At 35.3% G+C, this 22,360-nt stretch overlaps 1 protein-coding gene across 1 annotated transcript in view; it reads left to right on the top strand.

Annotated features, from left to right (window-relative positions):
* Lrp1b (low density lipoprotein receptor-related protein 1B) overlaps positions 1 to 22,360 on the top strand; it is a 1,427,040-nt gene that overhangs the window by 804,982 nt on the left and 599,698 nt on the right. Inside the window, exons 23-27 of the mRNA XM_013517439.1 lie at positions 2,001 to 2,246; positions 8,867 to 9,064; positions 10,398 to 10,602; positions 18,073 to 18,237; positions 18,494 to 18,738. Coding sequence (XP_013372893.1) covers positions 2,001 to 2,246; positions 8,867 to 9,064; positions 10,398 to 10,602; positions 18,073 to 18,237; positions 18,494 to 18,738 — 1,059 coding nt within the window. The remainder of the gene's footprint in view (positions 1 to 2,000; positions 2,247 to 8,866; positions 9,065 to 10,397; positions 10,603 to 18,072; positions 18,238 to 18,493; positions 18,739 to 22,360) is intronic.

The following is a 22,360-nucleotide window of genomic DNA, read 5'->3' as shown; positions in this document are numbered from 1 at the left end:
TTTGTCAAGAAATAAAGTTTAAAAGAAGTTGTAGCATTAATTACAGGTTTTGGTTGAAGGTAGAACTGACAAGAGATTAGCTATATAAATATTGACGTTGTTTGTTTTAGATTTTTTAATATCAATTTTATTTTCCCTAAAACCTTTCACTTAATCCCTCCGATAGCATCCAAGAGAGATATTTCACTGCTAAGGGAACAGTGATATTCGAAATATGCTAAAAGCCTTGAAACAATTTTTTTCACCTGCTGGGCACAATGACATTTCTTTATAGTAATTCTCTTGAAAAAGAATGTCAATTGAACTAAAATGGGGCAGATGTTTTGAAATGACTGCAGTTTTGAAATGATTATGGTTACTGGCGAGCAAACATATTGGGAGAAACCGAAAAATGAATCTATTTTTCCCTTCTATAATAATACCAAAGTTGAATTGCATTCTTAAAGAAAAACGTTAATGCAAACATTTTCCTTGTTTAATACTGCGACTTTTTTTTTTGAGGATGCCAAATAATATGAAAAACAGTTGCCCCATATGGGAATTTTAAAAATGTAAAAATATTTATAAAAGCCTTACCTGTTAGCCTAATTTTAAATGTGAATACATTTCTATAGACACCGAGAATACTTGAGGCAGACAAGTAAATATTAGTGCACCTTAACACTTATTAGATAACAATATTTTTAGCACATCTCAAAACACATACTATTAAACCGCCTCTGAGAAGCATTCAAAACATTTTTCAAGCAAAGAAAGACAGTTTCTTTTGTCATTATTACTATTTACCTACTAGTGCACGGTACTAAGTAATAGTGCAGTTGCAAAAGCAATACTCTACTATTAATCTATTCAAAGGCGTGAATATGTCACATTGACATTTTCCCAAGTCGACAATACTGGCCTAACTTGGGGGTAGTTGTATACTTTTAGAAAATTTTCTTTTACTTATCAGATACTTTTATTTGTTTGTTTGTTTGTTTTTTTGTTTTTTTGTTTTTCTCCGGTACCAGGAACCGAACTCACGACCTTGCGCATGCCAGGCAGGCGCTTTTGCCGCTGAGCTAAATCCCCAGCCCCTATCAGATACTTTTAAATGCTTAATGCTCAGCACTGTTGGCCATTGTTTACACAGTGATTAACTGAAATATTTTTTTTGCCTTCTTAGAGTATACAGTTTGGTGGTAAATATATTTATAGTGTAATTACATTGATATATAACATATTTACATAGGTATTTAGATACATACATGTGTCTATGTGTGTATGTTATGATGAAAGGGGTCTCTTTCTTTATAAACTAATGTTATTCATGCAGTGACTACTAGTTGCTCGTTATTCCAGCCAAAATAAAAGGACAGCTTTAAATTTTGCTATTTGTATATTATTTATTTTATAACCATGGCCTCACTGAATTAATCAAAGTAACTAATTTTTATCTTACAATGTACCGCTTTCCTAATTTAAAAGTAGATATCTTTCGCCAGTAAAATATAGATAAATCATTTTTGCCTTATCACTGTAGATATAGAAAAAATATAGAGAGATACTATCCTCCTATGCATCTATGTATATTAGTGTATACATTTGTTTATACACATAAGTTGAATGTTCAAATCATTAATGAATGTGCATTCCTTGGAAGATATGTACAGCTGATTAGCAAAGCTATGTAAGGCTCAGCATATTCCTTTCAATTATACTGGAACTACTGGTGCTGTTTTATATCTACAGGTTAAATAGAACTATACTCCAAAGTTTTACAGAAGTGACAATCATCCTTTCCCATATTCTATCATATACAATTAAGTTTTGCCATTGGATGATTTTTTTTTACTATTCTTTTATTATTTGTACACAACCACCTAATAAGAGTGGGCTTTCTTATCTTTATTCATAGCATGCTGATGAATTTCAAGCTGAGAGAGAACGATGTTAATGATTAGTGTTTAACTGAGGAAAACAATGGATACAATCTAAAATCTGTTCCTCTCCTTTTATAGATGAATGTTCCCTGAACAACGGGGGCTGTAGCAACCAGTGTTCCGTTGTTCCTGGAAGAGGAATTGTCTGTTCCTGCCCTAAAGGTCTCCAACTCAACCAAGACAACAAAACGTGTGAAATTGTGGATTATTGTAGCACTCATCTGAAGTGCAGTCAGGCATGTGAGCAGCACAAGCACATGGTCAAGTGCTCATGCTATGAAGGCTGGAGGCTGGAGGCGGACGGTGAAAGCTGCACCAGTGTTGGTAAGCAGGGGTTGTGCATGTGTTGTCATGTTTAAGGATAGATCCTGAGGGGGAAAATTCCTCTCAGAACACTCAAGAAAATTAGTAACAGGACTCAACTCCTTTTAAATGCAATATTTAACGCGAGTAAATCATTTTAGACCTACTCCAAAACTTGTGATGAGAAAGCATTACAGTAACTCTTACTATTGAATATTGAATGACCATTAGGTTATTTTTTCTATAAGTACTGCTTGAATTATCACACTCTATTAGCTTATGCTGAATTTCCTGAAGCATTCATCTTTTTTTCTGAGAATGTTTATAGCATCCCCAGAGTGCCTGCCGGGAGCACATTTCCGATTATTTCTACCATTCATGAAGTCAGTGCCTTGCTCTCTCTGTTCATCTTCAGACCGCCCATTCCTGACATTCTGCTGATTCTCTACATGATATTTCATAATGGGGAAAGCAACAAAACATTAAAATCTGATGCTTGAATTTAGAACTTGCAGTGGTCATTGGCTGTGTATGCGACCCTTGGCAACTTACATAAAAGCTCTTTAGCCTCAGCGTTCTCATTCTCAGTAACAATGTCCTCACTTCCATAGAGCCTGCTGCAAGCATATCAGGAGGAACTTAGTGTACTCTCACCCATTAGATGCTTAGGGAATAATGGCTTCCCATCTGAAGTCATAGTCTCCTGGGGTCCATGACTTTCGCACACTCTTATACTGTTATTTTCTTCAGCTTTTGGTTAAAAGTCATCATTTCTTCTACTCATGAATATGTGCCACAGACCACAGATCTTATTAGCAAGAACTATTCACTTGTTTCCAATAAAAATAATAGATATATGTGTGTTAAAGTGAGGTATATGTAAATCAGAATTCTTCCACATATCACAAAGTATTGCATGCGCTCAGAATTTGACAATCGCTATTAATTCAGTGATGAGAATCATTTGGCAATTGTCTCACACAGTTATCAATTTCATAAATAAACTTTTCTTGGTAGGCATCATCTTTTCAACTTTTTCCAACACAAAATGAGGTGACAATAAAGACTAAAATGTCTTATCAAATAGAGTTTGAATTTTATGCCATCAAAATGAGAAAATGAGCATTGTATTACTATGTCCAAGTATTTCTTTTCAAATTTCTATAGGTACATTCTTATATATTTGTTTTCTTCTTTATGTATAATTTTAATAAACAGTCTATTAATGTTTTTGAAGTTTTTAAAACTTTCTAATGAACCAGATATAGTGCTGCATTGCTGTTATCCCAGCACTCAGGAGGCTGAGGTAGCAGGATCGCTGAAAGTTCAAGACCAGCCTGGGCTACAAAGTGAGTTCAAGGCCAGCCTGAATTGGATAGTGAAATCCTGTCTCAAAAAGATAAACAAATGAATAGAGAAATAAAAAAAAATTATAAGAAGGGGTCCACATGCTTCATTAGAGTGCTATGAACCCACACACTGTAAATTTTTACTCATTTTATTTCTTTTACTTAGTTAATACTTTCCCATCTTTATCTCCACAAATTTGGAATGTCCTTTGAGATGTATTAACACAAATTTTTCTTCATTAACTACAACTTCTTCCAATGAGACTTGTTCTTCACTTACTTCTCCTTTCAGTGCCTACAATATATCGTTCACACAATATATGGTCACAAATTTAAATAATGGTTTTATACTCCTATCTATGATTTTTTTTACTCCTATCTTTCTATGTTTATTTTTCCAATGAAACAATAAGAATTTCAAAGTCAAATAAGTTTATAGTCTTTTCATTGTGTTTTACTTATTGTTTAGCCCATTTCAGGTAAAATAATATGAATTTAATAAATACAACACTTAGAAACAAATTATTTTAATATATTATTTTATTTCACAGTTAGTTTGGTAGGTGTTTTATTCGGGTATTGAAATTTGAGTAGTAAATAATGAGGTTCACAACAGCATCAAGAAAATTTGAGTTCAACAATGGTTCTTATACTGCATATTGTTTTCAGATCAGTCATTCTAATTACCAAATTCAAGCATGTAAAATTGGCCAAGAAAAAAGAAAATTTTAAGCATTGACTGCTCCTATAAACTACATACTACCATTTTGTATGGTGAAACTCTGCATCATTTCCAATGTTTTTTTTTTTTTAATTATTTTTATTTTTATTTCGCTTGTTACTGTCTTTGTTTGTTTGATCAGTCTTACATTCTTATGTCTAATGGACTGAGCAACTTTGGTGAAGATAACGGTATGTAATATAGCAACCATTGTAAATTTCTATTATTTTGTCTTGAGGTCATGTATCATTTTTGTTGTTTTTGTGTTTTTTTGATTTTGTCTTCATTGTTGTTTTGTCAGGGTTTTTTTTTTTAATTTTTAAAATAAAAAAGAGAAAATTTGAAACCAGGAATTAACCTAATTAAGGAAGCAAAAGATTTCTACAATGAAAACTACAGTATTCTGATAAAAATACTCTGAGATCAAAGAGTACATCAGAAAGTGGAAAGATGTTCCTTGTGCCTTGATAGGTAGAAACAATAGTGTAAAATTTGCCATACTTCCATAATTGAGAGGTAGACTCAATGCAATTACAATCAAAATAGCAACAACACTCCTCACAGGACTAGCAAAATCAATCCTTATGTTCATATGGAACCACTAGAGACCCAGAATACCAAAATCAAACATGAGCAAGAATAGCAAGGCAAGAGACATCACAATCTCAAATTTCAAGTTATATAACAAAGTTTCAGTGATTAAAAATGATACAGGCATAATGAAGGAGAATAGAGGACTCAGAAATAAGCACAGGCAGACTCAGATGTCTGACCTGTGACAAAAGAACCAAAACTTTATGCTGGAGGAAAGAGAGATTCTTTAGCACATGGTGCTGGAAATTGGTTTCTCATGTACAGAAGACTGAATTTAGATGCAAACTCTCCTCAGCACGTCCTAAACTAAAATCAAAAGGTATCAAAGATCTAAATATTAAAAAGAAACACTTACCCTGCTAGAAGATAAAAAAAAGGTAAAACTCTTGAGGACTTAGATGTAGGTAAGATTTTCTGAGCAGACCTCCGCTTGCACAAGAAATGATATCAAACAGTATTATTTAAACTCAGAAAGCTTCTGTATAGCAAAACAAAAGTGTGAAGAGACAACCTACAGATTGGGTAAAAATTTTATCCAAGCTACACCTCACACAGAGGACTAATATCTAGAGTATATGAAGGATAAAAAAAGACACTCCCTAATAAAAGAGCCAATCAAAAATGGGCAGTTGAGGGGCTGGGGATTTAGCTCAGCGGCAAAAAGCGTCTGCCTGGCAAACGCAAGGTCGTGAGTTCAGTTCCCGGTACCGGAGAAAAACCAAAAAAAAAAAAAAAAAAAAAAAAAATTGGGCAGTTGAAGTGCAAATAAGCTACTCAGAAGAAGGAGTAAAAATGGCCAACAAATACATGAAAAAATATTCAATATCACTGTCTACTATGGAAATGCAAATTGAGAGAGCACTAACATGCCTTCTTACTGCAAAAAGAATGGCTATCATCAAGAAGTAGAACAATAACAAATGTCGGCAAAGTTGTAGGGAAAAGGGAATCCTTCTGCATTGCTGGTGGGAACATAAACTAGTAAAAAACCATTATGAAAGTCACTGAGACTCCTCAAAAATCTAAAAATAGAAATCGCATTTGACCTAGTCATTCCCCTTCTGATTATCTTTCCAAAAGAGCTAAAAGCACCATATTACAGTGATCCATGCATACTCATGTTCATGGCAGCATAAGTCATAATAGCTAAATCTTCAAAGCACCCTGTATGTCCATCAACAGATGAATGGATAAAGAAAAAGTGATATTTACATATGGTAGAGCATTTCTCTGCCATGAACCTTTAAAGGTAAACTGGAGTCATTCACAGGAAAATTGATGCACCTAGAGACCACAAATGTTAGTGAAATAAATCAGACTCATAAGTTTAATTATCACATTGTTGCTCTTTTATGAGAAATCCAAAGTATAAATAAACAGCACAATAAGAGATAGATAGTAGGAAGTAGGGAGATAGATCTTGTTCAGAGGGGAAGGGGATCAAGAAATGGAGGAAGAAGGGAAGGAAGAAGAGGGAGGGGTGAAAAATGAAGAACAAAGATGCACAAATATCAACTTCACACAGAGAATTTTAACATTATGTACTACAAATGTGTACTAATAATGAAAATTACTTTTAAAGACACATTTAGACTCTAAACATTCCCTTCTTCTTTTTTGTTTCTGACATTTATCACTTGATTCTATCTTCTTAAAATGTACTCTTTCTGCTGAATGCAGTCCTCATGCTCAATTATTGCGATATTTGAAAGGAAAAGAAGCGCATGCTCCATGCAGTGTGTTAAAGTCGTCAGTCCTCATTCTTTTCGCGCTTGAATTTGCTTCTACAGTTCTCTTGTGTTTTCTTATTTCTTTCCACTTTCTCCCTCCTAAGTTCTTTATAGTGTGACATTTACTGAGTTGCTGGACTGAGTCTATGTGATATAAGTTCCTTCCCAATATTTTTAAAATATAATATTCTTCCATAAATATTACTTTTACACCTTTTAATGTTTTACCAATATGACGTCACTTAAATATCTCCATAACATGCTTTATCAATTCCTTACATTTTCCCTATTTATAATTTATTCAGCATCATGTGCCTGCAATATTGGTTTACTTTAAGTTGCTCTATGTGAACTTATCTGTCACTTCTAACCATTAGATTGTACCACATTGTACATACCTTATATTCTGTTCACCACTCTACCATATGAGCACATTCAAGTTGTCTCAAACTATGCCTTTATATAGACGTACATATATCTGTCTTTTTATATATTTGCATAACAGTTTCCTTGGGGTCAGTATTAGTGAGTTGCAGAATGTGTTTATACTTACTATGATTAAATAGAACTAGTTGTTCTTCAGAGTAGTTGTAAATTCTACATTTTTATCAAGAGTAACATTTCCAAGATTCCTTCTATATGGAGGAAGAAGGGAAAGAAGAAGAGGGAGGGCTGAAAAATGAAGAGAGATTCTTTAGCACATCGTGCTGGAAAGAGCTTTGGCAGCTCTCTTATCCAACTTTCAAAAAAAAAAATCATCCAACTTTCTAGATTTCCTTTCCAATGTAAATGTAATGTAAATTAACATATCACTGTTTTATGTTATATTTTTCTTATTATTTACAAGTTTGTACATCTCCTTGCATAGTTCTTAGCATTTTATATCTTTTAGTCTCACTTGACCATTGCCCTATTAACATTACTGTATTTTCTGATTAATTCTACGTTCTGAACATTCACTATTCCAAATGTCTACTTTGTTTAGTTATTTATTAATTTTATTCAGGTTGACATTTCATGAACATTTTCTCTTTCTCCTTACTTCATTTTATTCCTTTACTTTTTTCTTCCTTAATATTTAATGTCTTTGGTGAAAAATATTTAATTGATTCTATAATAGCCATTGTTTCACCTATGAGGTCAAAAACATTTCCTGAATAGCATCTGAAAAATACACTGAGCTAACCTATGTCTTGAAAGACAAATATTTTTTGTCCTGTGGTACAACTGTCATTGAAGTTCTTATTTCTAACTGAAACCTCTTGAGAATGGCATTTAGTGTCCACATTCATGAGATTATTAAGATCTTCTGTTCTCAGATCAGCATCATTCATCAGAATCTGCTCACAGCAATCTCAGAGATCTCTAGTGCAGATCTCCAAAATTTTCCATTTCTCCCACAAACAAATTTCAAAGGATTCTAAACCACATGATCAAGTCTAGTCACTGCAATGATACCACTTCTCAGATACCAGTTTTCTGTTTTAGTCAGATTTCTTGCTGGGACATAATAAACAATATGCACAAATTAAAGGAGGAGAGTTTTAATCTGGCTTACATCTCAAGGGATTCAGTTCATGACCAGCTGGACCCAAGGTAGAAACATCAAGGCAGAAGGGTATGAGAAAACCGAGCTGCTTACTGAATTCATTGAATACAGAAACGGAGTAGCACTTGACAAAAGGGGCCAGAGACCACATATAGTACCTAAAGTCATGTCCTCTGGACATATCCAGAGTTATACTCCACCAGTCTGCTGAGTGGAGCAAGAAAGCTGACAAAACCAAGCTTCACAGTCACACCAAGTATTAAAAGATTTTATTTGTGAATAATACAAGGCTAAATATTGCAGTGCTCAACAGTTCAAATAACCTTACAGAAGCTAGAAGGATATGAACATTAGCAGCACAGGCATAGCGATCTGCTCAGTAACTGCCAAGTGAGCCCAATAAATCTCTTCACAAAATCTCGTGTGTTAGATCATTAACGCTTTCTCCTTGATATAGAATAGGCTGAGTAGCAGAACTAGTTTTGTCAACAGGTAACAAATCCTGTGGTGGTGGTTCTGAGCTGGGGAAGGTTCTGAACCTTTCATTTTGCCTTTGTATTGAAACTATTCTCATATTTTTCTTCTTTATATAATCAATACATTTTCAAATGAATAGATTTTGACTTCAACATTTCATTTAATTTACTCAAAGTATATAAATGTTTTCTTAAGCCTATTAAAAATAAATCTAATTTCAGATCCTTTTGAAGCATTCATCATCTTTTCTATTCGCCATGAGATCCGAAGGATTGATCTTCATAAAAGAGACTATAGCCTGTTAGTTCCTGGACTGAGAAATACCATCGCACTGGATTTTCACTTCAATCAAAGTTTACTTTATTGGACAGACGTTGTAGAAGACAGAATATATAGGGGCAAGCTTTCTGAAAGCGGAGGTAGATAGATCATCATTTCACTTCATCTTTAAGCTACTTTTCAAGTGAAAATTCCAAAATGCGTGGTGATATCAGGAAAATTTTTGATTATTCTTTGATTTATGGTTCTCTATCCCACCTTTCTATTTATAAAGCTAGACATGTCACACATATGTATGAAGACATGTTGAAGGAGTGCCATGGGGAAGGGCTTCTCTGCTCATCCTATGTCTAATTGTGGACTTTCCCATAGACTTATGGGGAAGAACTGTATTTACTGTGGAGGGGGATTGATTTCTACATATATGTAGTCAAATTTTTGCAAGTTAAAATAGCTTGCTTTTTATTTAGTTATTGTCTTTCTTCATAAGTCAAAGAAACAATGAAGTTTGTATAAAGGCTGCTAACCTTAGCTCAATCATTCTGCCATAGTTTGTATAAACTAGATATTTCTTAAGTAACAATATAAAATATTTTACTGGAAAAGGTGCCTTTCTGTAGCACTCCAAGAGCAAGGTATATTTCTGAAATTGTTAATTACTCTCTAAATTACACCTGCAATTTTGAAAAATTTTGGCTCTGTATCATATAAATTTAAAAGGATGGATTTAGATCCATGGGACTAGATTGTTAATTATTAAAGGAAACAATTTTTAAATTTCTAACCAAAACTACCCACAGTATCATAAAGTATGATGCTATCCAATTAGAGAAAAACCATGTTTTTCAGAATGAAATTTTTAAACATTTTGTAAAATAATTATTGCATAAATAAGAAAATTGATGGACCTTGCTACATTGTTTATTTTTAATTCAGTCCACATTAATCTCTCTTTCTTTTGCATTCATCCTTGTTATATGCTCTACATCTTATAGACATGGGAGGTGGTGTTATTCAGGGATCATTTTGTTAAGGTTAAATGCAGTAATAGTGATGTTATCTCTCATGCATCTAAAGAATGAATAAGTATGGCTATTTGATTATCCATAAAGTACATTGCTCCCAATAGCTTTACTATTTTATTCTACCCTTGAAAGTCAACATTTGAATTAAATTTCACTAATTGTAATGGAAACAAGACATGTCTTTTTTTGCTGTGTCTTACTGGTACCAGCCTCAAAATTGTGTAACAGTGTCACCCTGTTGTTAATGAAAAGATTTATGAAATGAAATCGTGAAAATTTTAAATTTGGGAATGCTTAGTTTCCTCTGGGACAGGTAGCACTTTCACACGCTGTCTCTTCTGGTTAAAATCAGGTTGACGTTCTCTGTCCTGCTGCTGGTAAGCCCGTTTCTTTGGTATCTCACACATCCCGTGAATGGCTGCACATGTCGGTTCCCCTTCTTTCACAGGTGTCAGTGCCATAGAGGTTGTGGTGCAGCACGGGCTGGCTACTCCAGAAGGCCTGACAGTTGACTGGATAGCTGGCAACATATACTGGATCGACAGCAATCTGGACCAAATCGAAGTGGCCAAACTGGATGGTTCCCTAAGAACTACGCTGATAGCAGGAGCCATGGAACACCCCAGGGCCATTGCACTGGACCCAAGATTTGGGTAAACAAATTTGTCATTTACACAATCATTTGTTCTGAAAATAATCTCTCAGTTTAATATTGACTGTCAGCCATAAATTTTGCACCAAATTGCTTGTTTTGAGCATATATATGCATATGTGTGCATACTTGTGTGTGTTTAGTTGTGTATACAGGACAACAATAAGTTTATTTCCACGAGTTTGGTCACAGGATTATAACATGGGTACTTTTAGAGTCTCAAAGTATTTTTCTAAATATGGGTATTCAGCCCTACTGGAAGTTATTGCAACTCTTTCTCAAAGCAGTAATTTAATGAATTTCTCTTAGCCCTGCCAAAGAAATACTGTAATTGTTTGTAACAGCTAGAAACCGCAGGGTGGGACTTTGTTCTCGATGGTCACAGATGTTAACCACTTCACTCTTTATTTATTTTGTATGCTGTCGAAGTCAGTTTAAAAGAAAATTAAGACAATCTTGAAAGATCCCAGCTGTGATATGCTGACTATTGGAAAACCTGAAAGACAAAGTACATAACCCTGGACAGCAAGGTGAACTCTTGACTCAGGCTACTCCCCCGTGGTTCCTCAAGGCTTTTGTTTTGTAGGAGTAGAAAACAACACACTGGATTAAGATCAGTAGATATGAGTTCCAGTCCTACTCATTCATTCTCGATCGGGAATCGAGTGTATTATTTTCCTTTAGTTGTCAGTTTTCACTCTGTAAACAAGACTAAAATAATTTCCTCTTTATTTGTTCCCTTCTCAACCTTCTCCTCTTCTTCCTTTTCTGCTTCTCTTTCTTTCCTTCTTTTCTTTTTCTTTCTTTCTTTCTTTCTTTCTTTCTTTCTTTCTTTCTTTCTTTCTTTCTTTTCTTTCTTTCCTTTTTTCTTTTCTTCCTCTCTCTCCCTCCTTCTCTCTCTCTCTGTAGCTCCCTTCCCTTCTCTCTCTCCCTCTCTCTCTTTCACCAGGGACTTGCTAGATTACTAAATTGTACAGGTTGAGCTTGAATGCTTAATGTTCTCCAAAGTGCTACAATTACAAGCGTGCAGCATACCAGACAACTTTTGGAGAATAGGAATATATATATATATATATATGGACTAAGGAATATATATATATATGTATATGGACTAAGATGAGCTGATGTTCAAGAATGTGTATAATTCTATTTATTTTCTTAGTAATCGGTCTACAAATCCAAATCTACTGTCAAATCAAGAATATTGGATAATATTTCTAGGAGAACTTTGGGATCGTCTCTCAGGGGAAAAGAGTAAAACAAGAGGGAATTTAATGAAATACAGAAGACAGGAAAAACTTCCCTGTGTTTAAATTACCCCCTGGCCACACACTCTGGATTTTGCTCTGGTCTATGCCCAAGACTCAGACAAAAAATACACAGTGAAGTTTGTTTTCCTTTTCTTTAATTTAGATACTGGAATGAAAGGGGCAAAGCAGCCTGGCGGAAGCAGGGATCCCAAATCAGCAACCTTCACTGTGGTGTTTGCTTTAACTGCAACAGTGTTTGAAATATATTTGAGTCAATTGTCAAAATTTAAAATATTGAGAGATTTTAACCTGAAGTTTGGAGTTTTCACTCCTTTTGAAACTAGGGAAATCTGTCAATAATGAGCTGAGACGTAGATATTTTCTTAGCCTAGAGGAATATTCTCTAATTTACAGTCTATACTTTATGCAATTCACTAGCCACTTTCTGTAATAACAGTTCACCTGGAAACAACCCGGTCGGCTTAATGAGAAAAACCCTTATTTTTCAGCGCTATATTCCCAAGGTACAAATAGATTTCTGATCCCGACCCAGTACCGCTCACAAAGGTGCCAGCACATTCTCAGCAGGGGTTTCATTTCCAGTGTAACCACTACAGATGTGATGATTTCACTTATCAGACCCATGCAAGTTGTACTAGCATTTTATCTGCATGAAAAACTTTCTGTGGAACAGTGAAAGGTGCAGTGCCAGCATGCATACTAACATGAGAAGGAAAATGTGAATGCTTCCCAAATAACAAATGACACCGACAGAGACAACAAGCGGATGTGTGGAAGTTTTGAAGCTGGTGTGAACAAACAAGCAGATTTGGGAGATGCTCCACTTTCTACCACATTAAATTGACAATAGTTATGATATTTTCATTTATCTCAGTTTATTTGGAATATATCCAACCTGAGAAGAGAGGAGAAAAAAACAAAACAGAAACGAAAGGGCACACAGCTTGCTATGTAAGTGAAAACACCAAACACCAAGTGATATGAAAGAATCTCCAGAAGTAAAATACCTTCTCATATCTAATCTTAGTCCAGAAACTAGCTTGTGTAGGGAAAACTTGATGATGCTCTTGGGGGAGAGGATGCCTTCCATCTCTAATTGCTACTATGAAATTTGAAATTAATTAATATAATTAGAGTGGTAATAAGTATTTAAGAATGGCAGAAAAAAATAACACTTGTAAAATTGTTGCTGGCATAAATGACCAAAGTTCAGATGGCAGTGCTAATTTATTCTAGTCTCAGGGTTAATTGAAAGGTTGACTGGTTTGGCTGTCATGATTTGATAGGATTTTACTATTCAAATTTTTATGGAATGTTGATATGATTAAGATATGAGGTTTATTTAAACATCTTAAGCAATAATTGTAGCAATGAAATATAAAAAGAGTACAAATATAAGTTTCATGCCTATTGGATATTTTCTAAAAAGTTCTAAGATTATTGTAAACATTGGGACTCTCAAAAGGAAACTTTCACATAGGAAAACTAAACACACATACACATGTGCGTGTGTGTGCGTGCACACACGTGTGCACACACACAGAGAGAGAAAAGCAAAGCCAACCTAAGCACAGATAAAGAAACAATGAAAAGTAATTATGTTTAAACTTTATCCTATTGTCTCAGAGCTATGTATGAAGAAAGGTCTTATTTTCCTTTATTTGTTAAATTATTGATGAAATATATGAGGAAACTGTGGATCAGCACTGATGTTAGTTTGAAAGCTTTTAAAACTTATAATGCAAGTTTTTTATTTTCGAAGAAATCCACTGGGTAGTTTTTAGAGGTATGATTTGTGTAAATGTTATCAACATTCTCTACAAAACAGTAGATTTTTCATAACAAAAGGAATTGCTCCCAAGTCTGTGAAGTCTGTCACAGCTCTTGGAATATACAGCAGTGCTAAATAAATGCTTGTTAAATAAATGAATGCATACATAAAAGTTCATTTACATGCAGGGTGCAGGTACCCAAGTATGCATTTTAAGTACATTGTCAAAGACAGTCAATGGAGACTAGTATAAACCTTTTTATGTAATAAATGAAAAGAGTGAAGTGAGCTACTTCGCTCCCTCAGTATGGTGGAGAAACAAACAGTCCATAATATTATCCCAATAAAATGTGTTTACTTCATGTTGGGTTCTTATAGCAGCCAAGGTCTCTCTGACATGTTTTAAAAATACCGAAGACAAAGTGTTTTCGATTGACTATGCTTTCACAGCACCAAATGCAGTGGCTTTCACTCTATATTAGGAGACATATTTGCCATCATGCCACATGTTTTTAGCCTCCGTGTTTTGACCCAGTCTCCCAAGTGACAAGTTCTTCCAAGATGGTAAATTGGGATGCTTAGAGAGGAGCCATTTTTCTTTCTTTCCATTTTAAGGCAATGCCCTTATTACTAAGGTGACCTGAAAGTTTAAGTCAATCCTTTGTACAGTACACTCATGTCAGCTCCTGGATCTCTAACACCTTTATTCTGTGGTACTGCCTGGCGTCTCCCTGCTGCACTGCTAGGGTTTAGTTTTCATTTGTTGTGTTGTCATAATAACTGCTCTGTACTATAAGAATTGCTTTGGTGAAAAAAATTGGGACAATTAGTGACACATTCAAATAAAGCTTTAATTTTATCAGGGAATACACTAAATGAAACTAACTCATTGCCATTTTTTGAAAACCTGAACATTATAGATCAATAAAACCCACATTTTTTGAGGATTATTCTTTTATATTTTTTGCAGCTTGATGTGATAGATGATAATGGGCCTTTCATGCCTATAATGATAGCACTTGTTCTTGGTCTGTTGACTCAGTTTAATCCAGATACAAACCAACCTACCACTGCAGAAATTTCAGAATCATAGACTATAGTTTCTTTTTAAAAGCAGTTGTTGCTGAACATTCCATATGTCCTGTACAAAGAGATATTCTGTCTTTGTACACTTGGGGAAATGATGTTATCATTGAAATGCTAATCCTTTTTAAATATATATAAAGAACCAGGGGAAGATGATTTTGTTAAAATATGACATTGCAAAGGCTACAAGAATTGGCTACAATTTCATGAAACAATGATCCTTGAAATCAACTTATTTTTTAATCAACTCTTAAGATTGGTTGTGTGAACTGTTTCATGGCGGGGTTAAGAACATTTTCACAAGAACTAATTCTATCACTTATTACTTTATAAAAAGTGATAGAAATTTCTCAACAAAATTGGTGAGTGATTAGTATTACAGTGAGCGCTATGGAAGAAATATTCATGGAGGAAGTGTGAATATATAAAGGGACCACTTAAATTAGAATGCTGTAAATGATGCCAAGCCATGTTTTCCACCCAAGCAAAATACAGGTGCCTATTTCTGATAAACCTAATGTAGAAAATGCAAAAGTGCGTAACTACCAATGCATGTATTATACTTGCTGCACTACGTAAGGTGTAACTGGGTAGAAAAGGGGACAGAGCAAGTCCCCACTTGTCATAGAAGCAGAAGAGAGCGCTTCAGCAATGAGCATCAGCCCTCAGTGTGAAGTAGACCTTGTCTAACCTGATAGTGACATTTCCACAAATACTCAGAACTGCCTATGAATCCAAAATTCATGAAATTTACATTCAAGGATTGCTTTGCCTTTTCTTTTTTAAACTTGCTTTCTTTCTACATAACATTGTTTAACAAGAGGTCACCATAACTTTTATTGATGCTAGGATGATATTTTCTAACATATGCTTTAGTGCCACTTTAAAGAAAATCTGACAAATAACAAACCTGAATTCATGAGAGATTTGTGCATTCAAAATTTTATTTAAAGTGAAATGTGGTCCATTTCATATTCATCGTTTCCAAGAAAGACATTTAACTATTCAATTGAAGAACCTATTAGCCTAATACTCATTAAACTTTTTTCATTTTCTATGGAAATGGCAGTGTGTTGTATTATTTTGGGGTGAATTTTGTATGTAAATTATTTCATAGTAATGCTCCCAGGAAATTAGAACAATTTATCCAAAATAAGCTTTAAAAATAAGTCTTTTCACATGCAAAAAAAACCTCTAACAGCATTTTACAAATCTCCTCTGGTACATTTTGAACCATTTATTTAATTTTGAGGTATTCACATTTTAAAATTTTTATTGTAGAAATGTTCACATACATAAACTAGAAGGAACTCTGTCATACACTCCTTTGCACATGTTACTGAGCTTCAAAAATTGTTAATACATTATTCTTTGGCATGTTATTGCTCATTATATTTTTCCCCAACCAATTAAATTATTTAGATATTTTGGGTCCAAAGAATAAATAATTGAGATATTGTGCTTGTGGGTATTTTCTCATTACTATGGTATTGCAAACTCCTAAACCAATTTATGAAACTAAAATCATTGCTAAAAACCTATTGTTTTTTTTTTTTTAAAGAGAGTTGAAAAAAAAAGCAATAGCAAAATGCCAACAGCATAGACAAAAACAAAACAAAGCAAAAACAAGAATGGTACAGGGTTTCAGAATAAAATGGTAAGGATTAACAGTGGTTGTTATATTACATATTTTTATCTTCATTGAGGTTGCTGAGATTACCAGATATAAGAACGCAAGATTAATCAAACCGTTAAAGAGAATAGAAAATAAAAACAAAAAAATTATGAATGATACAGAGTTTCACCAAACAAGATGATAGGAATTCAACAATGCTCGTTATGTTGCATATTGCTGTCTTCAAATTAGTTGTTCAGTTTACCAGATATCAGCATGCAAAGTTGATCAAAACTAAATAAATAAATAAATAAAGCATTAACTGTCCTTTCAATAAGCCACGTTTGACAGACATTCAGTGAGGGGAATCTAGTCCTGTGCTTTCTCACTCTGAAGCATGTTCTCATGGTTTTGGTTCATAGTTAATTCCTAAAAAGACTGTTCGACATTCACATCCCTCTTGCAGTAGCACTTTACATGCTGACAGTGTTGTCCTCTGTCCCCCTACCCCGCCTCCATCCTCTCAGCCTTCCCCGTCACTTTTCTGTTTCTTCTACAGTTTGGCAAAACTTTGGAATTTTGTGTTTAAAGACATTTATTTTCTAGGGGTCGGATGTCCACGTTCAAAAAAATCTAATCTTTTCTGTGCTCTGTGCTAATCATGTTATGTGCCAAATCATGTGTGTGCAAATACAAATGTGAATATAACACAGTATAGTAGAGTGACACCTCAGTTGTCAAATAGCTTCGAGCTCAAACTATCCACTACTCACAAATCTGCTGAGGGTTCATAACTTTGCTCCGTAGTCTAACTGAAACTCTGACTTGAAATACATGTACAGGCTGAATGAGTGAGTCACAGGTCCCGTCTGGCCGTGGACACAAAGTGGGGAGCATCAGTATAAGTGCGGCTCTCGCCCAGAGAACACATAGTGACTGCGTAATTTCTGGGCCTCAGAACCAATTATTTAGGTTTCTATTATTTCTTACAAGAAAAATACACTTAATTCCTGAACTTTTCTGTGTTCAAACACGAATTTGGAACTAATTGAGTTTAATAACTAAGGTATCACTATATAGGGTAGTATAATATATAATGTAATATAATTTAATATAATGTCATGTAACATAACGTAAGGTAATACAATGTAACATAATGTATAAAAATATTTTTCCCTTGTTTAAAAACCTTCAAAGGCTCAGGTAGTTCTTATTACTTTGCACTAAAATAGGCAGGAATTTCCTTACCACGTAAAACCGTACGAGTACTTTCCTGGGTTTCAAGTCCTTCCGGCTTCTCGTTACCGGCACACCTCTGGTACAGCGGCCTTACTTCTACACCTGGCGTCACCGACACTCTTCTCCTCGCCAGGCCTTAGTATACGTGGCTCATTCTACAGATGCTGCTCTTCATGCTGCTTTTCTCATCCTTCCCTTTCAGTCAAATACCAACTCCTCAAAGTTCTCTGCCCCGATCACTGTATTTAACTAGGCCCCTCATTCGCTATTCACTCTCATAGCAACTGGTTTTCTTCAAAATATTTTGCAAGTTACCGTTATTTATTCATGGATTTCAGTCTGTTTCCTCCTCTGGAATCTAAGGTCCTCAAGTAGGTAATACAACTATTTCTCTTGCAACTTTTCACCTGAGTAGCTGGCATATAGTAAGCATTCAATCAGTATTTCTGACATGAATGACTGACTAGTGGCATTATTTCTTCTTCTCAGGATTCTTTTCTGGACAGACTGGGATGCCAATTTTCCTCGCATAGAATCAGCTTCTATGAGTGGTGCTGGGAGAAAAACCATCTACAAAGACATGAAAACCGGGGCTTGGCCGAATGGACTAACTGTGGACCACTTCGAAAAAAGGATAGTTTGGACAGATGCCAGGTTTTAAAAACGATCTCTTTTCTATATTTTATTTCCTCAGATACTTTCCTCTGATAATATTAACAGCTTTGGAAAGTGTCCTAATGTACAGGTGTAATGTATATACACATTGATATTGGTGAGCTTTTTTGTTTTGGCTTTAGGCAAATCAGACACTGACCTATGAAATATTTACAAAGAATTTTCTCTTATTTATGTGAGTTGCATGATTATAATCTCTGGACTATACTATAAACTAATATGTACTTTTCTCTAGGTCAGATGCTATTTACTCGGCCCTCTATGATGGAACAAACATGATAGAGATCATTCGAGGTCACGAGTACCTTTCCCACCCCTTTGCTGTGTCTCTGTATGGGAGCGAGGTTTACTGGACAGACTGGAGGACCAACACACTGTCGAAGGCCAACAAGTGGACAGGGCAGAATGTCAGTGTGATCCAGAAAACCAGCGCGCAGCCATTTGACCTTCAGATTTACCACCCTAGTCGCCAACCACAGGGTAAGTGTCCATTATCCGCTAATCAAAAAGTGTTTGCCTGTGAGTCATGTAGTGTGTGTACTTTAACATAACTTCCACAACTTAACCATTACTGCCATTTATTATATATGTAAGTGGTTTCAGCCTTTAACTAGAGAAAGTCTTTTCTCTTTCCCTTTTTAATTTTGATGACCTGGAAATACACAGACAGATCTGAGAAATGAAGGCTATAACACTTAGTTCAATTTTTCACCGATAGAATTGCACCAACAAGACGCTGTGGGAAGGTGAACATGGTCTTTGTGTTCAGATTCTGTTACACATATATGACCAGTAATTTACAAGAGAACACCGAGGACATATTTGTGCTACCTGCCCCCAGTGGAGTCTCTGGGGAGCATGCTGGGAGGTAGAAGGTGGGAATGGGAAATGGGTGCCCGTTTGTTTGATTTCCTCTGTTTCAAGTGAAGTGAGATGACAGAAGATTTATTCTGCTTCTCCTTGCGTATCCCACGTTTTGGCTCAGAGGTAATTTCTCATGGGTTTGTGATTTCGTTTTTGCTATTTCATTTTTACTCAATACTTGCAAATGTCCTTATACCACATCTCAGTTGTTGGTTTGTTTCTTTATTTTATGGGCAACCAGGGCCATCTGGTGTAGCCTCAGTGCATCTTTTACACCGTTCCACATTAATTGTGACGTAACCTGTGGAAATCTCATTCTTATGCAAATTATGTTCACTTTGTTTTAAAATTGTGTACATGTGATTCTCAGATGACAGAAGATACATTTCCTCTTCATTCCTTTCTGTCAGTGCATAGTTCTTGTAAGTCATTGGAATATCCGCTTTTGTGATCAACACTTCAAGCCTTATTTTAAATTTGTGTTATAGATCAGCAATGGTGAACCTTTTAGAGCTTTCAGTGATACAAATAGGCCTCTATAGCACACGTGCTATAGGTTCACACCATTGCCCTAGAGCTTCTGCACTGGACTATACTCCGTCACCTCTGTGGTTGACATTACCCCATGACTAACCTTTGCCTTTCTTTAGTACTTGGCTTTTATTCTCCTTTAGTACCCTTTCTTCTACCAACCTTCTGCACACATGGACTCTTCTGCACCTTCTCTCTTTCCATCTAGTTGAATTCTCTCACGTGTTTTTTTTTTTTCCGGTACCGGGAATCAAACTCACGAGCTTGCTCTTGCAGGGCAGGCGCTCTGCCGCTGAGCTAAATCCCCAGCCCCTTCTCTCAGGTGTTTTCAATTTCTCAGTTTAACATTTCTTATATGACTGATCCTCTTTTGCTACATGAGAGTAACTGAATCCTAGACTATGGGAGCAATTATTTAATCCTTTCCAACATCTTGATGGTACAAAGAAATTGTATAACTTAATGAGTTTTGCACTTAATAAGTGTTCCGTAAATAGACTAAATTTAAATAAGCAAAGCAAGATATTATCATTCTGACCAGTAATATGCTACTGGTGTAATCAAAAAGATACTCTTCTTTAAAAGTTTCTTTCACTGTGGAGGATTATCTGTCTCAGACGCTGTACATGACAAGTGCTTATAAGATATGATAGGTTTTGATACTTATTACACAGCTATATTTTCCCCCTAGATTGTTTATTATTTTTTGAGAATTTTAAGCTTATGTTTAGAGCAATTTAAGTAAAGTAGGCCATGAAAATGGCCCGTACCTATGTACTGCAAAGTTTCCTGTCTGACCTTTCCACACAGGACCATTGGGAAATTCATAGACTACAAAGAACAGCACACTGTCCAGCCTTCTTGGTACTTTTCTACAGATGGAAAAGAAGTGAGATATTAACAGTAATAAAATTGGTTGAGAGGAAGTGTTTTTGATATTTTTATTTACCTCAAAATGGAGATCCTGAGATTTCTCTATTTGCAAACAATCAGACAGCTTTTCCTACGTGGATTTAATTTAACATACTTCTCAATATGCAAAGAAGATAGTCTAGTCTTTTTACATACATTTAGAGATTACCATCTAAAAAGAGTATTTGCACTTTCCTAAATGAAATTGGGTAAGCTCCAGATTTTCAGAGTGATCAGAGATCATTCTACTTTTCCCCATTACAAGGATCAGTGAGCATATAACAATCATTACCTGTCCTACTTATCTGCTTCAGTGAAATACACTTCCACTGCTAGGGGACAAAAGGATGCGGGAACATATCCACTGTTATTAGCAAGGATAGAATGAAAATGAAAATGGTGACACAAGCTCAGCATTAACACAGAAAAGTAATAGTCTCCTCTCCTGAATGATAGTGTGAGGATCATGAAAGGAATACGGGATTTTAAAAAATGCATACCTTCTCCTGCTATGAAATTGAAATACATCTTTCACAAATTATGAATAAAGAATGCAAATACTCTTTGAAGAAATAAAGACTGTAAATACTCTATCTAATCCAAATAGGAAATTAATAAAAGTTTTAATACTAGTTTTCTTAGAAGTAAGCATTCAGTGAGTACAATAGTGGACACAAACAGAATAGTTTAAAAATCTATTGTAGATCTTTTAGTTCTTATGGTGTTGCTACACCAAATTAGGAAAAAATAAGTCAAAACCTAAACATTTGCAATACAAATAAGCAATGGGAAGAATTTAAAATGTAAATTAAAAAGAAATACAGTAGTAGGGATCCAACCGTAATGTCAGGAACTGGAATCCAAAATGGTGACTTACTAATTACCTGACATTCCCTTCATCAGTAACATAGTTTTATTTTAAACACGACTCTAAGACTTTATGATTAAACGTTATTGGCAAATTATTAAAAAAATCTCTGTTCCTGTTTTACTAACGCTTAATTAGAGGTAAGAGTATATATACCTAAATCTATAGAAACTATTTTGCAATTTAATACACAGATATTAAACATAAATTCATATGTAAAACATTTTTAGAATACTACATCAGGCCTGAGGACCAAGAGCATTGGGGATAGAGGGCAGGAAAAGACCGACGTACAAACTCTGACAGCAAACAAAATTGCCCTTTCTCCACCTTTTTATTTCACTACCTCAACAGATTAGGCGACGCCACCGGAGCTGGTGAAGGCAGGATCTTCTCACTCAGTGTCCCAGTCCAAAGGCGAATGTTCTCCCAAAACATGCCCCCAAATAATGCTTTACCAGCCATCTGGGTGTTTGTGTGCCCTGACAAATTGGTACATAAAATTTCATCACAGAAAAATGCTGCAGTAAATCACAGAGGGCGGCTGGCAGCAAAATCCGGGAGATGCAACAGAGAGCACGGTACTGTGTAGCTGAGGAACAGACAGAGGCAAAGTTAACTTAATCAAATAGTGCTACAAGTTGTGGCTGAGGAGGGTGGGGAGGGAAAGCAGTGAGCCCCCAGCTTCAGGCATTGGCTTCAGCCGCAGTGTGACAGAGACCATGCGGGAAGGGTTAAGACAGTCCTCAGCTACTGGATCTACAGAGGCACGTATTTTAGGCTTTGCGGGCCACGCCATCCCTTTTGCAGTTACTCAGAAAGCTACAGTAACGTAAACATGGCCAAGTGAAACGTGAGTAAGTGTAACTATATAAAAATAGGTCCTACTATTTGGATGCTGGAGTTTGAACTTCATGTAATTTCTTT

The sequence above is a fragment of the Chinchilla lanigera genome, unplaced genomic scaffold, assembly GCF_000276665.1.
Source record: "Chinchilla lanigera isolate Chin_1 unplaced genomic scaffold, ChiLan1.0 scaffold00039, whole genome shotgun sequence".
NCBI lineage: Eukaryota > Metazoa > Chordata > Mammalia > Rodentia > Chinchillidae > Chinchilla > Chinchilla lanigera.
The sequence above is the reverse complement of the archived record's forward strand: the minus strand, read 5'-3'. Positions and strand labels throughout refer to the sequence as shown.